We start from the raw sequence: 17,984 nt of genomic DNA, 5'->3' as shown, positions 1-17,984 counted from the left end.
TCACTGACCCCAGGAAGAAGTTCTGCACAAAGGGGGTCTGTGGGACTCCTGCAGCTGCATCTGAAAGATGGGCAACTTGTGGGCCAGCGTGGCTGTCAGCTAGCAGCGTGGGCTCCTTGGCCTGAGTGCCCATTACAGTCCAGCTGAGGTTCAAATGCTGTCTGTCTGTTCAATTTTTGGCTCCTTTGGTTACGTTGCATGGATCGATCGTTCAGTTCCTGTGCATCTGTGTGTCTTGTCGTGTGTGCCGTGTGTTTGGTGGGTGGTTCCCCAAGAGGCGGGGCCACTGCCCCTTAGCCCTATGAAGGCGGAGTCAGCCCACAGTCCCTTGCGGTTCATGCAGATGGGCCTGGCAAGTGTTTCTTGGAGGCTTTCTCTCTCTGCTTTGCTGTAGATGTGAAGGTTTGAACCTGTGCTGAACCATTCTTTGGATTTGTGATTTGGACTCATTTGTCTTTGTTTGTCTTTGCTTTTCAGACAATTCCTTCTGCCGTTTGTGCTTCATGGAGTTTATTTTTGTTCAGAGTATTTTTTTAAAGGATACATTTTTTTCATTTTTAACAATTCTGTAGGGCCCTTTACATTTCTAGCCGGGGTTTTGATGCCGATTTCCCCCTCTAGTGGGCATTTGGAGTATTTTTATGACTTTTGAGCTCATACCGTTCTCATCTGTCAAATTTCTTGCATTTTCACTGTGTGGCACACCGAGATCCTCAACAGCACAGAGTGGCAGAGGCATCCGCTGTCTGTGTTGTGTGGCACATATGACATGTTAGGATGGTGGCCTTCACTGACAGAGGGGGTCATTGGGTTCTACTTTATTGTCCAGGACTCGCCAAGCTTGTTAAGGTCTGGGATGTCACTGAGCTGGGGTGTGTTGGAGGAGCCCACCCTGATGTCCTGCACATTCGGACCACTGGGATTCTTCCTCTCTATGTGTCTCAAGCTGGTGGAGACAGTGGAGCATTGAGGGTTTGTGCCAGTCACCAGCACTTAGAGCTGAGCTATGATGGCACAGTAGATTCAGACTGGTCCCCCTTCCAGATCTGTTTTCTGCCTTGTGCCCCCCCCCTCCCCCCAGGACCCTCAAATGGACGGAGTTTCACACTATTATATTTTGTCACAGATCGATTTATGGGCAGTTGGGTTTTTTGCCTGGCACATTCTGAGTGCCAGCCTGCTCAAGCTCATTCACTGTTGAAAGGCTCAGATGGCTGCAAAGCCTGAGATGGGGGTGTGTGTATGTGGGGGAGTCAGATACATGAGGGTCTCGGGGAAGGTGACTGGACAGGACAGGCCACTAGCACCCTCAAGAAGGAAGCTGGATGGTCAAGAAGAGAATGAGATGCCACTCATATAGAAAAGAGAATTTTATTGGACGGAATCATTAGAATTCACAGTGTCATTACTCATCTGGGCGGCCCACCAAACTGCGGTAATCGCCAACCTCAGCCCTTTCTCGGCCTGCCACACTTGTGTCAGTGTTGCCGGTTGGCCCCATTGGCTCTTCACATTGTGCCCGCCTCATGATGTCCGCCTGTACTTTGCCCATCATGCCATCACATAGTGTGGCTTCACACGGGTGGCCACAAGTGCTTTGAAGGTGACCACCGTCTGTCCGGCGTCATGTAACAGGTCCACTCGACTTTTCACATGCAGGCTTCAGTAAACAGAAATAAATGAAAGAGCTGAGCGGAGGCGCGAGCCACGGCCAGATTGGCACAGTCCCACAGGGTGGTGGTCAGTGTTGACGGCCGCTGAAGGTGAAGGTCCTGTTAGGGGGGCAGAAGTCTTCTTCTGGTCATCAGGACTTCGTACTTCAAGGCTCCTGTTTTAACAGTGAAGAGTCACCTGGCAGCCATTGGGCACAGGGACAAGCAGCGCCCTCTGCAGGACAGGAGCAGTCAGCTAAGGCGGGGCCTCCCGTTGGTCCTGGGCACCTTATGCTCAGCTCTGGCGCCCTCTGCAGGATGGGGAGTCGTCATTGCACTTGGCTCGAGGTAAGATGAACACAAGTGTCCAGGCCGCTGCTGGCTTATCTCCACGATGGCGGTGGCAGCGGTGGCAGTGTCCTCCTCTCCGGAAGTGTCCATGTCAGGGCAGCCTGCGGGTGAGGCTCACCGGCACTGCATTGAGGGGCTCGCCGTGTCGCTCTAGTGCTGTGCCCAGTCCAGGTGCATGTGAGCCAGTTTAGACTGCAGCTGGGACAGTGTGTGGACGCGCCGGGTGGCATTCACTGGGGGGAGGACAAACAGACCGTCAGTCAGCAGTCGAGTAGAATGAACTTGAACCTGGGGCCACAGCAGCCCGTGCCACCCTGTGTTTTTGGGGACCCTCTTTGTGGCGGCCCTACTTACCCTTATCCTGCAGGACGGCTTGAGATCCCGGCTTGTGACCCTGAGTGACCGGAAATCTGGGAACAATTCTGGGGAGTGAGGGGCTCCTGTACTCTAAGCCTGAAGGGGGGCACTGACTGCCATCTTTAGCCAGGTTCCTCAGCCTCCAGGGGGCATCTGAAAAAGAGATGGGCATGGATGGGCATTATAGAGAAAGGAAGAGGAGACTGCATGGGCACACAGGTGTGAGGCACTATAAAAGAATCCCTCAGTATCCCTTGATGCCCTGCAATGGGGGGTTTGAAGGTTTGCATGTCTGGTGGACCCCCCGAAGGTTGGAATGTTTCAGTTTATTGATGGCAGGTGGGCGGGTGGGGCTTTGAGATGAGTGACACTTGACAATTGCTTCTCAATGAGCCCACACTTAAGAGCGAGTGCCCAGTCTCTTCAAACAAAGCTGCTCTACCACTAGCGGGCAGGCTGTTGTGTGTGCGTGGGCAGCAGCAGGGAGTAGCTGGGCACTGCCAGCTGAAATGGGCACATTTTCACCCCCACCCCATCATTCACCCTGGCACAGCCCGCCCCACCCCAGCCCGCTCTACCTGTGCTCAGGGGCTCCTCTCGCTGCAGTCTCGGCTCAGTGCTGGCGGCCTTGAGGGTGGCAGGAGACTCCATGGCAGAGTGCAGGAGCTGCAGGCCCACTAGGGATGGTGCCCCCTGAGGATGTTCACCAAAGGACAAATCCCTGAAAGACAGTGGCAGAGACCAGTCATGGCACAGACTCCTTGTCTTCTGCCTGCTTTACCCACCCCGCAGCCTGGCACTCCCACAGAATTCCTATTTTATTCCGTTGACATTTCAGCTTTAAGAGTCGTCTGCTAATCCAACATACACACCCAAGATGTGTGAGCGGCTGCTGTGTTATGCCGGTGCCCACCATACCCATGTGGTGTGTTTTACATTAAGGAAATCAAACTGCATGCAACTGAGGTTGTCATGGCGATAAAGTCCTGACTGGAATATTCTGGAAGTTTCTATCATCCAGCAACCCTGAGCTGGCACACTGGGCAGAAAAATGAACTACTCAATGGCCCAATGATTCTAAATGCGTGGCAATGCATCTGCTCGTGTGAAAGGCGCTATAGAACATCACATGAGCAGGGGGAGCCTCTTAACAGTCACTCTGTTTTTTATATTAATCTTCTTTAATTTAGAAATATGGAAAGATTCTCTCCAATATGAGGACTGACAATCCATCAAACCAGTTCAATCCAGTTGGGGGCCACAGTCAGTCCCAGTATAGGGCAAGAGGCCATCCTGGGTGGGATGCCAGTCCATCAGGAAGCCCACTCATCTCACACTGGGCCAGTTAAAGAAACTGAGAAAAGTCACACAGACACGGGGACTGGAAGCGGGGTCTGAACCGAGGGTTTGCGCAGACCACTGAGCCACCTGGCTGTCCTGAAGGGGGGCACTCACTTGCCTGTTTGGGTGTTCACAGGCCTTCATTTCAGGTTTTACTGCACCCTCCCTCTTACTTCCTCATTAGTAGTCGACCTTCCACCTTTATAATCCCCCAGGATACTAAAGACCCCGAGTCCACGTCTAACATCTGTATGCAATAAAATCTGAAACTCAAAAGGCGAGAAGAAGGTGCAGGCAAGGCGAGCAATCATTCAAGAACACATTTGGTCTGTCTGTCTGTTATATAGCGCCTTTCACATCTATCTGTCTCAGGATATAGCGCTTCTCACAGCTATTATATAACGTCTCCAGATTTATTAGCTATCTGTTATATAGCGCCTTTCACATCAGTCTGTTTATGTAGTGCGTTTGAAATGATCCGCCTGTCATGTAGCATCACCTCATCTCATCCATCTCACTGTTATACAGCACCTCTCACAGTCTCAAGGGGTCTTTATGTCTACTTACACTTATATAGTGCCTTTCACACTGTTTGTCTACCTGTCATTTAGTGTCTTCATACCTGTTATACACTGCATTCCTCACCTACGTCTATCCATTATCTATTAATATAGTGCCTTTTACATGATCTCTTACTTACTGTCTTTCACCCTATTCATGTCTCATATAGCATCTTCACATCTGTTTACCTACCTACAGTATATAGTGCCAGGCATACCTGTATCTATTTATATAGTGCCTACCTACCTGTCTGTCTATTTATTATCTAACACCTTTTCACAGCAATCTATCTAATCTAATCCTGCCAACTATTCCAAATGCTATCTATTATATAGCGCCTTTCCCATCTATCTGTCCAAACATTATATAGCGTCTTTCCTATCTATTTACCTATCTGTTATATAGCACCTTTCCCATCTATTTATTTTATAGTGCCTTTCATATCTATCTACCTATCTGTTATATAGTGTCTTTCATTATCTATCTATCTTTTATATAGTGCCTTTCACTCTATCTATCTATTATATAGCGCCTTTCACATCTATCACCTATTATATAGTGCCTTTCCCATCTATTTATTATATAGTTCCTTTCACATCTATCTATCTGTTATATAGTGCCTTTCCCATCGAGCTCTGTTTTCTAGTGCCTGTCATAGTCTTCATTCCGTTGACCACACTGTACCTTTTCTGGCTCTCACATGACGCTCTTCATATCCATTTACCTGTCCATATAGCGCCTTTCACAGCTCCTTCTGCGTTTACCACCTCCTGTTCCGAGATGCCCAGTCCCTAATATGCACTTTCTTTTATTCCCGTCTCCTCAATTCAAACAGACATCACCATCGTTGTTTTATATAGCGCCTTTCAACAGCTGGTTACCCCACCCCATGATGCCCAGACAGGTGAGGTGAGGTGCCAGGACTGCAGTTTCTATATAGCGCCTTTCAGTAATAAATGGCGTCTCTTGATTCTCATCCAGCCTTTGTCTTCTGTGAGTCGAAGCCAGAGCTCCGTGACCTCATATAGCGCCTTTCTACAGCACATGAGCTGTCAAGATGCTTTTTCCCCACAGATGTATCACAGCTGGAGGACGTGGTGGCAGGGATTGAACCCCCCCGTAAGTTCATATAGCGCCTTTCCAGACTCATACTTGAGTCACTATCTCCCTGCCCACTCACCTCCTCCACAAGATGCCCTCCTTCTTCTCCTTCTTCTTCCTCCGCGGTGCCCGCTGTACAAGCTCAGTTTCGGACTTGGTGCGCTGCTCCAGGAGGGCAGTGCCTTTTCCCCTGGCTGGGCTCGCTCTCCGGGGTAGCTGCCTCCTCCCCTCATTGGGTGGCCATCTTGCACCAAGGTGGTCCTCGTTGTTCCCGCCTTTGCCCGGGTAGGCACACACAGTGTTTAGCAGCAGCATGTGGACCTGGAGGGCACAGGCATATGTGAGATGACTGCCTGGCAGGATGGGAAGCCAAGAGTTAAAGGACTTATGGTGGCTCACCTCCTTCTTGCCTGCGCTGCCACCGCCTGCATCTCGCCCTGGGCTTCGCCAGCGCTGGGCTGCCTGGCCAGGCCTGGTCACCACCTGAAACAGAACATGGCATCCATCAGCAGAGCGCCAGCCTGAGTGTGACATCCCCACAAGCCCCCAGAGCTAGATGACACCTACCTCAGGACCCTGTGCTGCCCACTCGCTGCCCTCCGGCCGCTGCATTTGAGCCGATAGCCTCCTGTAAAGAAGACACAAGTGACAAAAAGACAGGCTGAAATGTCCCCTAGTATCCCTCTCTGCATAGTGTCCACCTGGTCACTCAGATGATGTCACATGCAAAAATGTGGGAAACCCGCAGTCAAGATGGCCACAGCTGGCCTGTTCCTTCTAGACGGGGTCCACCTCTGGTCACCCTGTCCCCCAGTATCACCCTGGTCATGCTGTTCCTCCTTAGTCCTCTGTGTCCCCTGCACCTCATTGTCACAGCAGCTGTGGTCAGTCAGTGTGGGACTTCAGTGTGTTTGATGAGTTAATGTCCTATGTCATTGTCCCTCTGTGACATGACCACATTGTGTGACACCTCAGCATCCTGGCACCTGAGTCCTGAGTGTCACCAGTAGCCGTCTGGGGTCAGTGTCCTCCTGGTGTGGTCATTCAGTATCAGGCCTCTGTGTCCCAAGTGTCCTCCCTGTCCTTTGTGCCTGGGACCACCGAGTCCTGAGCCACCAGTACACATGGTCAGTCTGGCCGAGTCTTTCCTGTGTGGTCATCCTGCCCCTATACAGCTGGCACTGAGGTCACAGTCTGTGTCCTGAGTGTCCTTACTGTTCCTCTGTGGGCAGCACTTCTGCTGAGTGGTCATTCTGAAGAAGACCCCCGAGTCCTGATGCTCTTGGTATCTTATTGTACCTCAGTGGTCACCATTTGCCCTGTGTGGTCATTCTGATTGAGACTTCAGGGTTCGTGTATCACTAGTGTCTCTTATATGTGACTGTCCCTCAGTGGTCAGTGTCCTCCCAGTTTGACCTGAGTGTCCTCCCTGTCCCTGAGTTACTTGATATTTCCTTTGACCTTTTCGATGTCCCCGCCAGTCAGTGTCAAGTCATGCCCACCTCACCTTGCCCTCGCTTTGCCCCCGCCGTCGTTATCTGCCCCTCGGACGTCGCCTTTGCTGAGCTGAAGCTGAGCCCTGGGCACTTTGCCGGAGTGGCGAGTTCGAGTGACGGGCTCACTGGTGTCCCCCACAGCTGCTGCTTCCTTGGCCAGTGCCGAGTGACCAGGGGGCTGTAGGCTCGGCCGCGTGGAGGCATACAGGCACCTGTAGGGAGGGCACAGAGACAAGCGGACTGTCAGGCCTGGCAGGTGGATGGGGCATGATCGGGTGTGGGCATCAGTGCCTACCTTGTGGTGCTCTCATACTCGTCCCGCGCAGTCCTCTTGGTGACAGGACGGGCCTCGTAGCGCCCCTCGCTGGTGATTGAGCTCACCGTGAAGGTGTACTCCGTGTTGGCCGTGAGCCGGTGGGCCTTGTATGAACGCTCGGTGCCCAGGTAGACCACTCTGCCGTTCATGGAGAGCTCGTAGTTGAAGAGTTTGCCCAGGAGCGCCTCGGGCACATCCCAGCTGACCAGGATTTCGTGACGCCCGAGCACAGTGACTGTGAGTCGGCTGGGCGCGTGGTTGCCAGTGTCCGCTGTTCGAGCCCTGATGCCGGCTTTGGCCCCGCGGCCCCTTGTACTAATGGCGCAGACCCAGAACTCGTAGAGGGTGTTGGGCGCGAGACCACCCACAATGCAGCTGAGCTCCGAAGTGCCCTCCAGCAGCTTCTCACCCCTGAAGACCTGATAACCTCGAAGGGTCCTGCTGGGTCGGCTGGGCGGTGCCCAACTCAGCTTCACCTGGGTGGTGGTGCACCCAGTTACCCGCAGGTCTTGGGGGCAGCTTGGCAGCTGCATGTCTTCATCCTCCTCCTCTTCTTCCTCCTCCTCTTCCTCAGTTGTCAGAGTAAAGTGAGAGGCGTCGCTGAGAGGGCTGACGTCCCCCCCATCGGTGGACAGTCTCAGCTGAAAGCTGAAGTGCCGACCAGGCTGGACGTCCAGCAGCGTGAAGGAGCAGTCGGGTCCACAGTACAGTAGGTGGTCTCTGTCCAGGAGGCTGAAAGAGAAGGGACGAGGTGACAGGCACCCTCTGGTACAACCACAGTCAAGAGGGCATCATTGTGGCTGTCATCCTAAAAGACTTGGGGTTAAGAGGAGGAGGAGGAACAAAGGGCTGGCATGGGCACTACCATCTGCCAGCCAAGCTGTATGTGGGCAGACCCCTATGAAGTAAAGGGTGCTATAAACATAAAGCAGATGGGGCCACCAGAATGGGCGTGGCTAAAGGTGGGCATTGAACCTCGAAGGTCCTCAGCTCTCAGGATTTCACATACTGGACCCCAGAGTATTGACCCCGGACCCCTACAGACACTGAAGTCTTCTGTCACACGACAAAGAAAAATGCATCAAAACCTGAGCCTTCTTGTTCAGTTGCCCTCCCAACAAATCCACATGCCCATCCCAGGATACCATCCTGATAACATCACTGCCCCCCTCACCTGTATGTGACCTCCAGCTGGCTCTCCGGACTGGCCTTGTCCCAGGTCAGCAGGACGGACGTTGGGCTCAGCCGCTGTGCCCGGGGGGCTGCCGGCTTTGTCAGGCACCTCAGTCTCCTCAGGGTGAGCTCCACTTCATCTAGTAGCTCCTTCTGGGAAGATGGCGAGTGGGCCAGGATCTGTGGAGACATGACGCCATGTGTGAGTGCCCCTTATGATGTGTAGTGCCCCTCAGGCGGGGTCAGGAGGAGAGACACATGAAAGCATTTAAAAGGTGGCACATGCCAGCACTTTGAGGTGCCCACTGCCCTCACCTGAAGGAGTGGCTCCAAGTCACCACATTGCCGCAGTCTCAACACGCCACTGGGCTGCTCGGCCAGCACCCTGACCACCCTGAGAAGAGAACGACAAGAGTGGGGCATTAAAATGTATCTAATATAGCGCCTTTCACTTGAGGAGCAGTGCCACAGACAACTAACGTGCAGGTGGTAACCCCCCGGGTGCCCATTACCAGCACATCACGCCAAATTCTTCCTCGACAGGAGACTCCCAGGTGCCCGCCCTCTGAGGCAGGGTGCCAGGCAACAGGTGCCACAGACGCACTCATCGTTGTTTGTGTCACACAATGTCCCCGAGTGTCACGTCAGACAGGACGGTCCCAGCGGCACCCAACTCTCTTTTTGGCACATCCTGACTCCTCGTTTCTTCAGAATCAAAAACGTTTGCTTTTCTGAGAAGCCAGTCACTCAGTGGACTCAATCGTCATTTTATATAGCGCCTTTCAGCAAACTGAGTCTGGGTTGGGTGGGCAGTACTGGGACTCCTGTACCACCAGGGGGTGTGGCCTTACAGTCCTAACCATTGAGATAGAGCACCAATATTGTTAAACCAGTGTAACCCAGCCCATGGTGGCGAGAGGCTGGTGGCAAACCCAGCGGCCCTGAAAGGCACTATATAAGACAGGTGTTCACAGTCCACTGTAAGGCAGGGTCTCCATAGTCCGATAGGCAGAAACGATCACACAAGGTGGCCTGCACTGCACCTGTCAACCAGACAGTAACCTCACGGTGGTGGCACTAGTGGGCACAGTGGACAGAGGGGCACAAATGACATGAGGCAGTGCTTACCATCAAAGGCACTATAAAAGTAAAAGTGATCACATATTGAATTTCATAGCCATAGAAATATTTAACGGTAGTGTTTACTGTGAAAGGCGCTATATAAAGTAACCTCCGATTGACGGCCATAAAACATTTACTGTTGGGTGGGGTTTACTGTGAAAGGTGCTATATGAGATTATTGTTGAATTCCATTCTTTGCGACTTTGTGCTGAATTTTAAAGGCGCTATATAAATTCCTCCACGACTGATTGTTTCTCTCAGTGGCTCCCATAATGACAGGCCTCGAGTCCCCCACAGTCACACCCCTCACCCTCCACAGATGGTCCTCACATGATGAGACCTGAACCCAGTGGTGGGCCCACTGTCACAGGGTGGACGCTGAAGGAAGGCAGCCTTGGGCTGTTTGCTCATGTCCCCTCCTGTCACCACACTGTCACCGCACTGCCATCTGCTCCTCCTGTTGACAGATGTCTCCTACCGTAATGTGACACCTGAACAATTGTCCCACATCACGCGTCCCCAAGACAAACAACAACAAATGTAGCTAGAGAGAGCGACCCTGATGACCACTGAGGGAGTCTCAGTCGGCCCTCGTAATCTCAGATGTCTTGTCAGAGGCTATGAAAGGCGCTATATTTCGATTTGTGTTGCTGTACCAGTCCGGTGCTAAGGCTTTAGACATTTCTGTCCCCCTTCCTTCCAGTGTGTTTTAGCAGATGGGCTTCTTCTCTGAAAGATGGCCTGCTTGTTGCTTGTGCCCCCACTAGATGGCGCTGCTGGTTTAGTGGGGTGGGGGGGGCGTTTCTATTTCAGCCAGCAGAATAAAGAATGTGGCACAGCTAATTGCCTGATTCCTTCTCACCTTCAGTAAGTTGCAATGCCAGTTGGTACCGTGCCCAGTGTCTCCCAGATGCCACCCTTGCCCTACCTCCCCACCTGTCCCACTCCCAAATCTCCTGACTCACATTGCAGCAAACCACGTGGCATCCTGGTCCTCCACCTGCAGGAGGTGTAGCAGCGAGCTCAGCAGCTCGGGGAAGGTGGGGCTCTGTAGAGTGTAGGCGTGGCCTTCTTTGTTGGTTGCCAGGCAGCTGAGAGCGAAGCAGGCATTCTTACTGCTGGCACTGTCCGCATGGCACACCATGGCTTCAAGGGCAGTGACCTGGGGAGATAAAAGGAGACAGTGAAGGTCAGCAGGTCCCACACAGCTGGCACAGCTGACATCAGGAGCACACCTCTTACCATTGCCGGAGCCTCGGGCATGCCAAGGACACACGTGCGGCCAGCGTCACTGTCACACAGTCTTCCCAGGGCGAAGGCGGCGTTCATCCCACTTCCTGCAAAGAACAAAGACAAGAGGCAGGTGACAGGCACAGGAATGCCACTGGCACCAGGTGAAGTCAATGCCCCAGCTTACCAACTTTATCCACTTGTAGCAAGGCCATCAGCTTGGTCAGTACTGTGCCAGAGTTTTGGTGGTCTAGCAGTTGGCGACACCCCTGGTCACATAGTGCCAAGCGGGCCAGGACGAGGGCAGCGTTGTTCACTGTCCATTCATTGGCAGCGTCCAGCAGCTCGGTTACACTGTCCACGATGTCCTCAAAGGTGCGGTCACTCAGGATCCACTGACGGCCCACGCTGCTCTCCGCCTGCGAGGAATCAAATAACCATAATGGGTGGTCTGGCACCAGGGGGCATGTACTGAATTGACAGTGAGTGGGTGAGTGGCCTTCAGTACCAGAGTGCCAATTGTGCCTGCTGCATTCATCACCAGCTCAGGGTTGTCCCACCGCAGCAGGCTGTTCAGCATTCCCAAAACGTCCCAGCTCTCCCAGTACCCGGTGCTGCCCACCGACACCAGCTGCTCCACCATGGTGGCACTCTCAGCGACAGAGCCCAAGATGTAGACAGCATTGCTGCAAAGCCTGTAAACAGAAATGCCCAAAAAGGTCAGTGCCAGGCAAAGGGACTGGAAAATGCCACCCTGTCCCATGTTTGAGGGCGACTCCAAACTAATTTATAGCACCATGCTCACATCAGGTTTGACACTGCTCAAGTGACCAAGACTACATGTTATGCAGTGACCTGTGCCCGCTGTAGCTGATAATAATGAATGTGCCCGACACCAGTCCACATCACAGAGACCGCTCAGCTGTGACACAGAACAGTGGCCCCCTGCCAACAGGAAGGCACCATGACAATGAAAATTAAAGTCTGACATCTGTCATCGTGGACATGCTTGGCATGAAGACCTGCAAATGGCACTGCACTCCCTGCAAGGAACTGGGAGAACGAAACAACTGAAAGCTGAACTTCCAATCCTAATGACTGTGAAAGGCGCTATATGGAGTAAAGGATGATCAAGACGTTGGAGCAAAGAGTGGAGACACTGGGTCATGCACAACAGGTGACAAAGTGACAAAGTGAAGCAAGTCTAACGCAGATCATCGGGCAGAAAGCGAACCAAAAGCAGTGGCCTGTGTGCAGGTTGGGGGGGTCTGTGTAGGGCGCTATATAAAATGATTGAGGTCCTTCGATGTGAAAGGTGCTGTACAAAGCAGACTGACTGGAATGATCCGCGTGAAAGGCACTATATACTGTAAACCAGGCTGCTCCTGTCTCTTCATCCCTTTACCCTGCTTTGGTGGGTTACTGTTTGTGGGCAGATGCCACATGTACCCACCCACCGCCTGGCGTTTTGCAGACACATTGTTGTTTTCAATGCATTTTTCTGTTCTCACTCGTTTGACATTTTCAATTCAGGACTTTAGGAGACTTTTTTATCCAAAGTGACTTCCAAATGACACGTGCATGACGTTGGTTCCTCGTGATTCTCTCAACAGCCTGCTGGCACTTCTGAAGTTGGGGACGTTACTGAAAAGAGAGGAGGATGTGCTAGAAATCATGAAGTTAGGCAAGAAGCACCCGGGTATTAGGAGGGCCAGATGCCCGCTCAAGCAGGTGGGCACAGACTCCCAGTTCTGCTCTCAGGCTTTGTGCTATATAGTGCCTTTCACGGTGATTGATAGGGCAAAGTGCTTGAAGACGTCACCAACGGTCTGCTTGATGAGTTCAGAGACGTCAACTGCACTGTCAATATCTGGAAACCCAAGACCTGAACCTTATGATGTTGGCACTACCTACTGATGCCCAATAATGCCAACTATAAACAAGGTTGAAATTCTGCATTCAGATCAGCCAGACAGTCCTGTGGATATGGGGAGGCCTGGTGGCACAGTGGTTAGAGATGGTGACTCACAGTTTTGGGGTCCCAGATGCCATCACTGCCTGTGGGCACTTTGATTGTCCTCCCCGTGTCAGGGTAGGTTTACCTCCCACACCCCAATGCCACAAGTGTTCAGTTAACTGGTGTTTCCAAACTGGGCCAGTATGGGTGTGTCCTGTGATGAGCTGGCGTCCCATCCAGGGTTGAGTCCAGCCATGTCCCTGATTACGGCTTTTACAGGATGTGATCCCCTATGTCCTTGACCTGGGTTAAGCAGGTGGCATAACGGGTGGATTGAGTGGATGGGCAAATGAGCTACAAACAAGCAGTAGTATGCATCAGCAGTGTGCCACCCAGTGCCAGTGACCTAACAGACTCGGACCCCGATTTGAACATTGACCCTCATATCCATAGTTCAAACAAAAGTAAGGAAATGACAGCGGCCCCCACATACCTGACGTTAGTACTGGTCAAGAGGCGGCACAGGGTTTGCAGGCACTCCTTGCTCCGGGGGTCCCTTTCCAAAGTGTCCATCAGGGCATCTTTATGGTGATGCAGCTCCCAGACCAATTCCTCCACAGCCCCTGCAACTCGAGTGGGGTCTGATGACAGCAGGATCCCCAGGACCCCCGGACCGCCCCGCTCCTTTAGCACCATGGAGACAGACACTTGTTACGGTGCACAGGTTGTCAGTGGAGACATAGTCACCTGTCGAGACCCAGCTCACCGTAAGGTGGTCCGGGCTTTCTCCATACACTCTAATGGATCTCCTGAACGCAAATCTCAACTTTGACTTATGTGAGGCAACAAGACAACAAGAAATGAGAAACGAAACCAGAGGGCAGTCCTCATCTCAACCTGCTGGTGGTCTCTGACATCGCTCGATCCTGGCAGGCGTAGTAGGCAGGATACTTGAGTGTCCTTAATATTCACTATTGGGGGTGGGGGGGAAGTTGGGTTATACTGGGACAGAGACGGTCACAATGAAAGCCCCCAGTGCCCAGCTGGCCACACTTTCATACAGCACTGTACGGGTACGGGTTCAAATGCCATCAGGAGCAACAAACAGTTGAGGGGTCTTCAACGTGAGGAATTACAAAAACTGAGTGGGGGGAAGGGGGTGTACAAGTCAGCAAGTCAAACACTTTGAGGGGCAAAGACATCAATTGAGGGTTAAGCAACTTGATGTCCAGGGGTCCCAGTTTGAGAGTTGAAGCCCAAAGGTATGCGAGAGAAGCCTTCAGTCTCTGCAGGGGTCCGGGTTCAACACATTGGGCTTCAGTAATGCAACTCCAATATGAAAGATCTCAGGTTAGAAGTCAAGGTCTTTGCTTTTTGGGGTCCAGGAGTGCAGGTCCAAGAGGTATACGTCTTCAGATTTAGGAGATCGAGTTGGAGAGATGGAGACCTTGAGGTCCAGGGATCCCAATTTGAGTCTTTCAAAGCCTTCAGTCTCTGCAGGGGTCCGCGTTCAACACCTTGGGGCCCATTAGTGCAGATCTAACGTGGAGGAGTTAAGCCCCTTGATGGATCGAGGAGCCCAGGTGAAGCATCTCCCTTTTATGTGTTACACCAGTGTTGTGTCATGGGAGCCCTCAGTTTCTGTTGGACCCCAGGTTTGCTGTGTTTGGGGTCCAGAAGCGCAGATCCAAGAGGTAGTTCAAGTCTAGAAGTTGGGGGCCTTGGGGTCCTGACAATTTCATCAGCCGTCAGATAGTCTTCAGCAGCACAGACCCTGAGAGTTAAGGACCCCAAGGTCCCGATGCCTTGAACCAGGCTCTAGGGGTGCTGATCCCTGGCTGGGCGTCTTTGGATGAAGCACTTGAAGTCTACAAAGTCAAGGACCCTGAGGACCAATGTCGTGTGATAGAAGCCCTCAGTGTCTGCGGGGGTCCGGGTTCAATCCCCGGGGGTCCGTCCAGTAAGTGAAGTCCTGAGAGTTAAGGACCTCAAAGTCCCGATACCTTCAACCTCTGCTGTCCAGCGGAGCTCGAGGAGTGCTGACCCCTGGGTGGGCGTCTTCACGTGAAGCGGTTTACATCTCATGAGCTCCTTGTCTGCTCGGCACCGAAAATCTCCGAGTCTGACCCGAGCTGGAGGTCTGCAGCTCTGGGAGTCGCTGGCGGTGGACACGTTGGACTCGCCCCACTATGTGGCCCACGCTGTCCCCGTGCTGCGCAGGTGCCCGCAAACTTGCGCGTCGCTCCGGCTCTTCCTCATTGTCACTGTGTGAACGTGACGCTCGTTTTCTTGTAAGGAAGCGCCGCTGCTCTCAGTCTTATAACAACCCCCCAGCCCCCAATAGCCCCGCCTCGGCGCTTCCAAAAGCGTCGGCCGTTGCTGGGCGATCGACAGGGAGAGGCAGTCACGAGGGACTTGCCCCGCCCACCAGCCGAATTTATGTGCTGCGCAGGCGCATGCCGTGGGGAGGAGCGGGGCGCCGCTGTGCTTTTAAATGACACACCAGTGCCAGCAATGCCCCTGAGCCCTGGGGCTGATCGGTGACTCGGAACTGAGCATGCGCGCCCTGGTAAGACTGGCCCCACATTATGATACACCCCCCACCCCACCACACACACACTCACCGCTAGCTGATTTAAGTCATTCGCGACTTTGCGTTTTGTTAAACCTGCCCGCCTCAAGGGTCTTAGTTAATCCCGGGATCTTCGTGGTTTGAGGCGTGGATGGGGGCGGACGGTGTTCTGGGCATGGGGATGTGTGGGGTTTGGGTTGACTTCATTCGGTCGTGAGCGTCTGCATCCCGAGATTCACGCTTGACCACCCGTCACAGTAACGGTGGCCTCGTGTCCAACTCGCAGTGGCCGACTGACCTGCAGTTCTCGCAAAAGCAAATCGTGACAGTGGCGCAGTGCTCAGCCCAGTGACCGGCCGGCCACGCGCACTTTACATGTTCCTCAATCGTCCGCGTGGGCTTCCTCAAGCGGCTCAAACCAGTGACCAGTGTGGTAAGCTGACTTGGCCGTCTGACATGGACCATCTGCCAAGGAGTCCACCACAGGGCTTCAGCACAGGGAAATGACGTCACACGGGGTGGCCGTCTCGACCCTTCAGTTTGCCTAAATTGGTGGGTTATGCACTCGTAAACGACAGACGGGCGGAATGCTGCGCACCTCCATTTACTGTGCAGACCACCACACGTCTCCATCCAGCCTTCCATTTCCTGTTTCTGTCTTCCTATCAGGGCAGGGCCCAACCCTGGACGGGGCACTGGCACACCTCAGGGTGCACTTCCACCCCCTCACACATTGGGCAATTCATTTACCACGTCATTAGTCGGGATGGGGGAACGTCTGTGAGAAAACTCGTACAGGCACAGGGCCTCTCCGCACAGATTTGAACCCGGGCCTCTGGAGATGTGAGGCGGCAGTGATGAACGCTACGCCGTTATGTGTGGCGCCTCCTCTGGAGACTGTGGCAGAAGGAACGGTCTGCAGCTGGCTCAATCTTGGCTTTATATAGCGCCTTTTCAAGCAAGAGCTGTCACAAAGCAGATGTGCATATCAGTTAGCATTACTCAGTCTTTACTGTACGCTATATAGCGCCTTTCTGAGGAAGCTCACTCATGGAAGTGACTTGCAGCCTGCTGTATATAGCGCCTTTTCTAGCAAGAGCAATCGGAAGTGCGGATTTCCATGCTTAGTAGAATCAGTGTTTGGAGTATATAGTAGTCTTTGGTGAATGTAGCGCCTCTTGTATCAGAAAATCACTCAAGTGGAGAGAGCAGCAAAATGGATGCACTGAAGTCACAATACCAGCTGAGAATCATCATTACTGTATATAGCGCCTTTTTGCACAACCTCAGAGCTTTTCTGTACTACAATCGGGGAAGGGACTTGCAGCCTGCTGCATACAGCGCCTTGTCTAACAGGAGCAATCAGAAACACAGACACCCGTACTCATTGCAGTCTCTCAGACCTTGGAGTATATAGCGCCTTTCCTAACAAGGGCTGCAGGGGTCCAAGCTAGAAGTGCAGGGGTCACTACCCATCAGAATCAGCCACTCATGCTTTGGTGTATATAGCGCCTTTTCTATCAGGAAAGCACTCACATAGAGACAACTGCAAGTAGGCTGTAAGTTGAAGTCACAACAGCAGCAAAGTCCATCCATCCATCCATCCATTATCCAACCTGCTACAACCTAACCACAGGGTCACAGGACCCAATCCCAGCCAACACAGGGCGCAAGGAAGGAAACAAACCACTGGCACACACCCACACACCAAGCACACACACACGGGACAATTTAGGATGACCAATGCACCTAACCTGCATGTCTTTGGACTGTAGGAGGAAACCCATGCAGACACGGGGAGAACGTGCAAACTCCACACAGGGAGGACCCAGGAAGCGAACCCAGGTCTCCTAACTGCGAGGCAGCAGCGCTACCCACTGTGCCACCGTGCCGCCCCTGCAGCAAAGTCTTAAAAGTATATAGAGCCTTTTTGAGCAAGTTCAGCCTGCCATACTAGAGCCAGCAGAAGTGATTTTCAGCATGTTGTATATAGCGCCTTTTCTAACAAGAGCAACCATAAACATAGAAGCCCATACTCAACAGAATCAGCCACTCAGTCCTTGGTGTATATAGCGCCTTTTCTATCAGATAAGTACTCAAATACACGCAGCTGTAGTATGAGAAGTTACAATAGCCGCCAAGAATAGTCTTTAATATATATAGTGCCTTTTTGAGCTCAGTCAGCCTTGTCTGTGCTAGAATTGGCAGAAGTGAAATGCAGCTTGCTGTATATAGCGCCTTTTCTAACAGGTGCTATCCCGAAATAGTTGTCATTACCTATCAGAATCAGCCGCTCAGTCTTCAGAGTATATAGCGCCTTTTCAATCAGGAAGTACTGATGTGGAGACAGCAGCATGCAGAAGGCGCTGTAGTCCCAGTATAAGCTATGTAAGTGCAGTCTTTACTGTATATAGCGCCTTTCTGAGCAAGCTCGGTCCTGTCGGTGACTTGCATCCATGCTGTATATAGCGCCTTTACTACCAAGAGTGATCACCAACACGGATGGCCCTACTCAGTCTTTAGTGCATATATCATCCTTTCAAGTCAATGCTCTGTGTGTCCCTAGTGTCACGATGAGTGACCCAGCCTTGGCGGCATATAGCGCCTTTGTAGTGAAGCCCGTAGTCCTGAGGACGCGCCAAGGTCGCTAGGCTCCGGCTCTGTTTGCCCGCGTCACGCCTGACAGATCGACTCTTCTATGGAGCTGAGCTCACCAAACAGCCGCATGCCTCTCGTTCATAAATCAAACGCGCCT

The 17,984-nt window shown here is 52.5% G+C and overlaps 1 protein-coding gene across 1 annotated transcript; it reads right to left on the bottom strand.

Annotated features, from left to right (window-relative positions):
• Positions 1-1,355: 1,355 nt before the first annotated feature.
• On the bottom strand, positions 1,356-16,835 carry LOC120542876. The gene is made up of 15 exons (XM_039775582.1): positions 13,151-16,835; positions 11,209-11,395; positions 10,888-11,119; positions 10,713-10,807; positions 10,436-10,632; positions 8,664-8,742; positions 8,350-8,528; positions 7,155-7,907; positions 6,871-7,071; positions 5,931-5,991; positions 5,763-5,846; positions 5,443-5,684; positions 2,939-3,081; positions 2,358-2,513; positions 1,356-2,236 (listed from the first exon to the last, which is right to left on the bottom strand). The coding sequence occupies exons 1-15, from the start codon at positions 13,351-13,353 to the stop codon at positions 2,154-2,156; spliced, it is 2,895 nt and encodes a 964-aa protein (XP_039631516.1). The 5' UTR covers positions 13,354-16,835; the 3' UTR covers positions 1,356-2,153.
• Positions 16,836-17,984: the final 1,149 nt, after the last annotated feature.

Source organism: Polypterus senegalus, chromosome 13 (assembly GCF_016835505.1).
Source record: "Polypterus senegalus isolate Bchr_013 chromosome 13, ASM1683550v1, whole genome shotgun sequence".
Lineage (NCBI taxonomy): Eukaryota > Metazoa > Chordata > Cladistia > Polypteriformes > Polypteridae > Polypterus > Polypterus senegalus.
This window is presented reverse-complemented; position numbering and strand designations above follow the sequence as displayed.

What these genes read in the sequence shown, in the direction of transcription:
- LOC120542876 (XM_039775582.1), bottom strand. Translation starts at nt 13,353, where the DNA reads ATGGTGCTAAAGGAGCGGGGCGGTCCGGGGGTCCTGGGGATCCTGCTG. An exon ending in ACTTGGAGCCACTCCTTCAG is followed by an intron (nt 8,529 to 8,663) that starts GTGAGGGCAGTG and finishes ATGTCTCCACAG; the next exon opens with ATCCTGGCCCACTCGCCATC. An exon ending in GGGGGCAAAGCGAGGGCAAG is followed by an intron (nt 5,992 to 6,870) that starts GTGAGGTGGGCA and finishes TCTTCTTTACAG; the next exon opens with GAGGCTATCGGCTCAAATGC.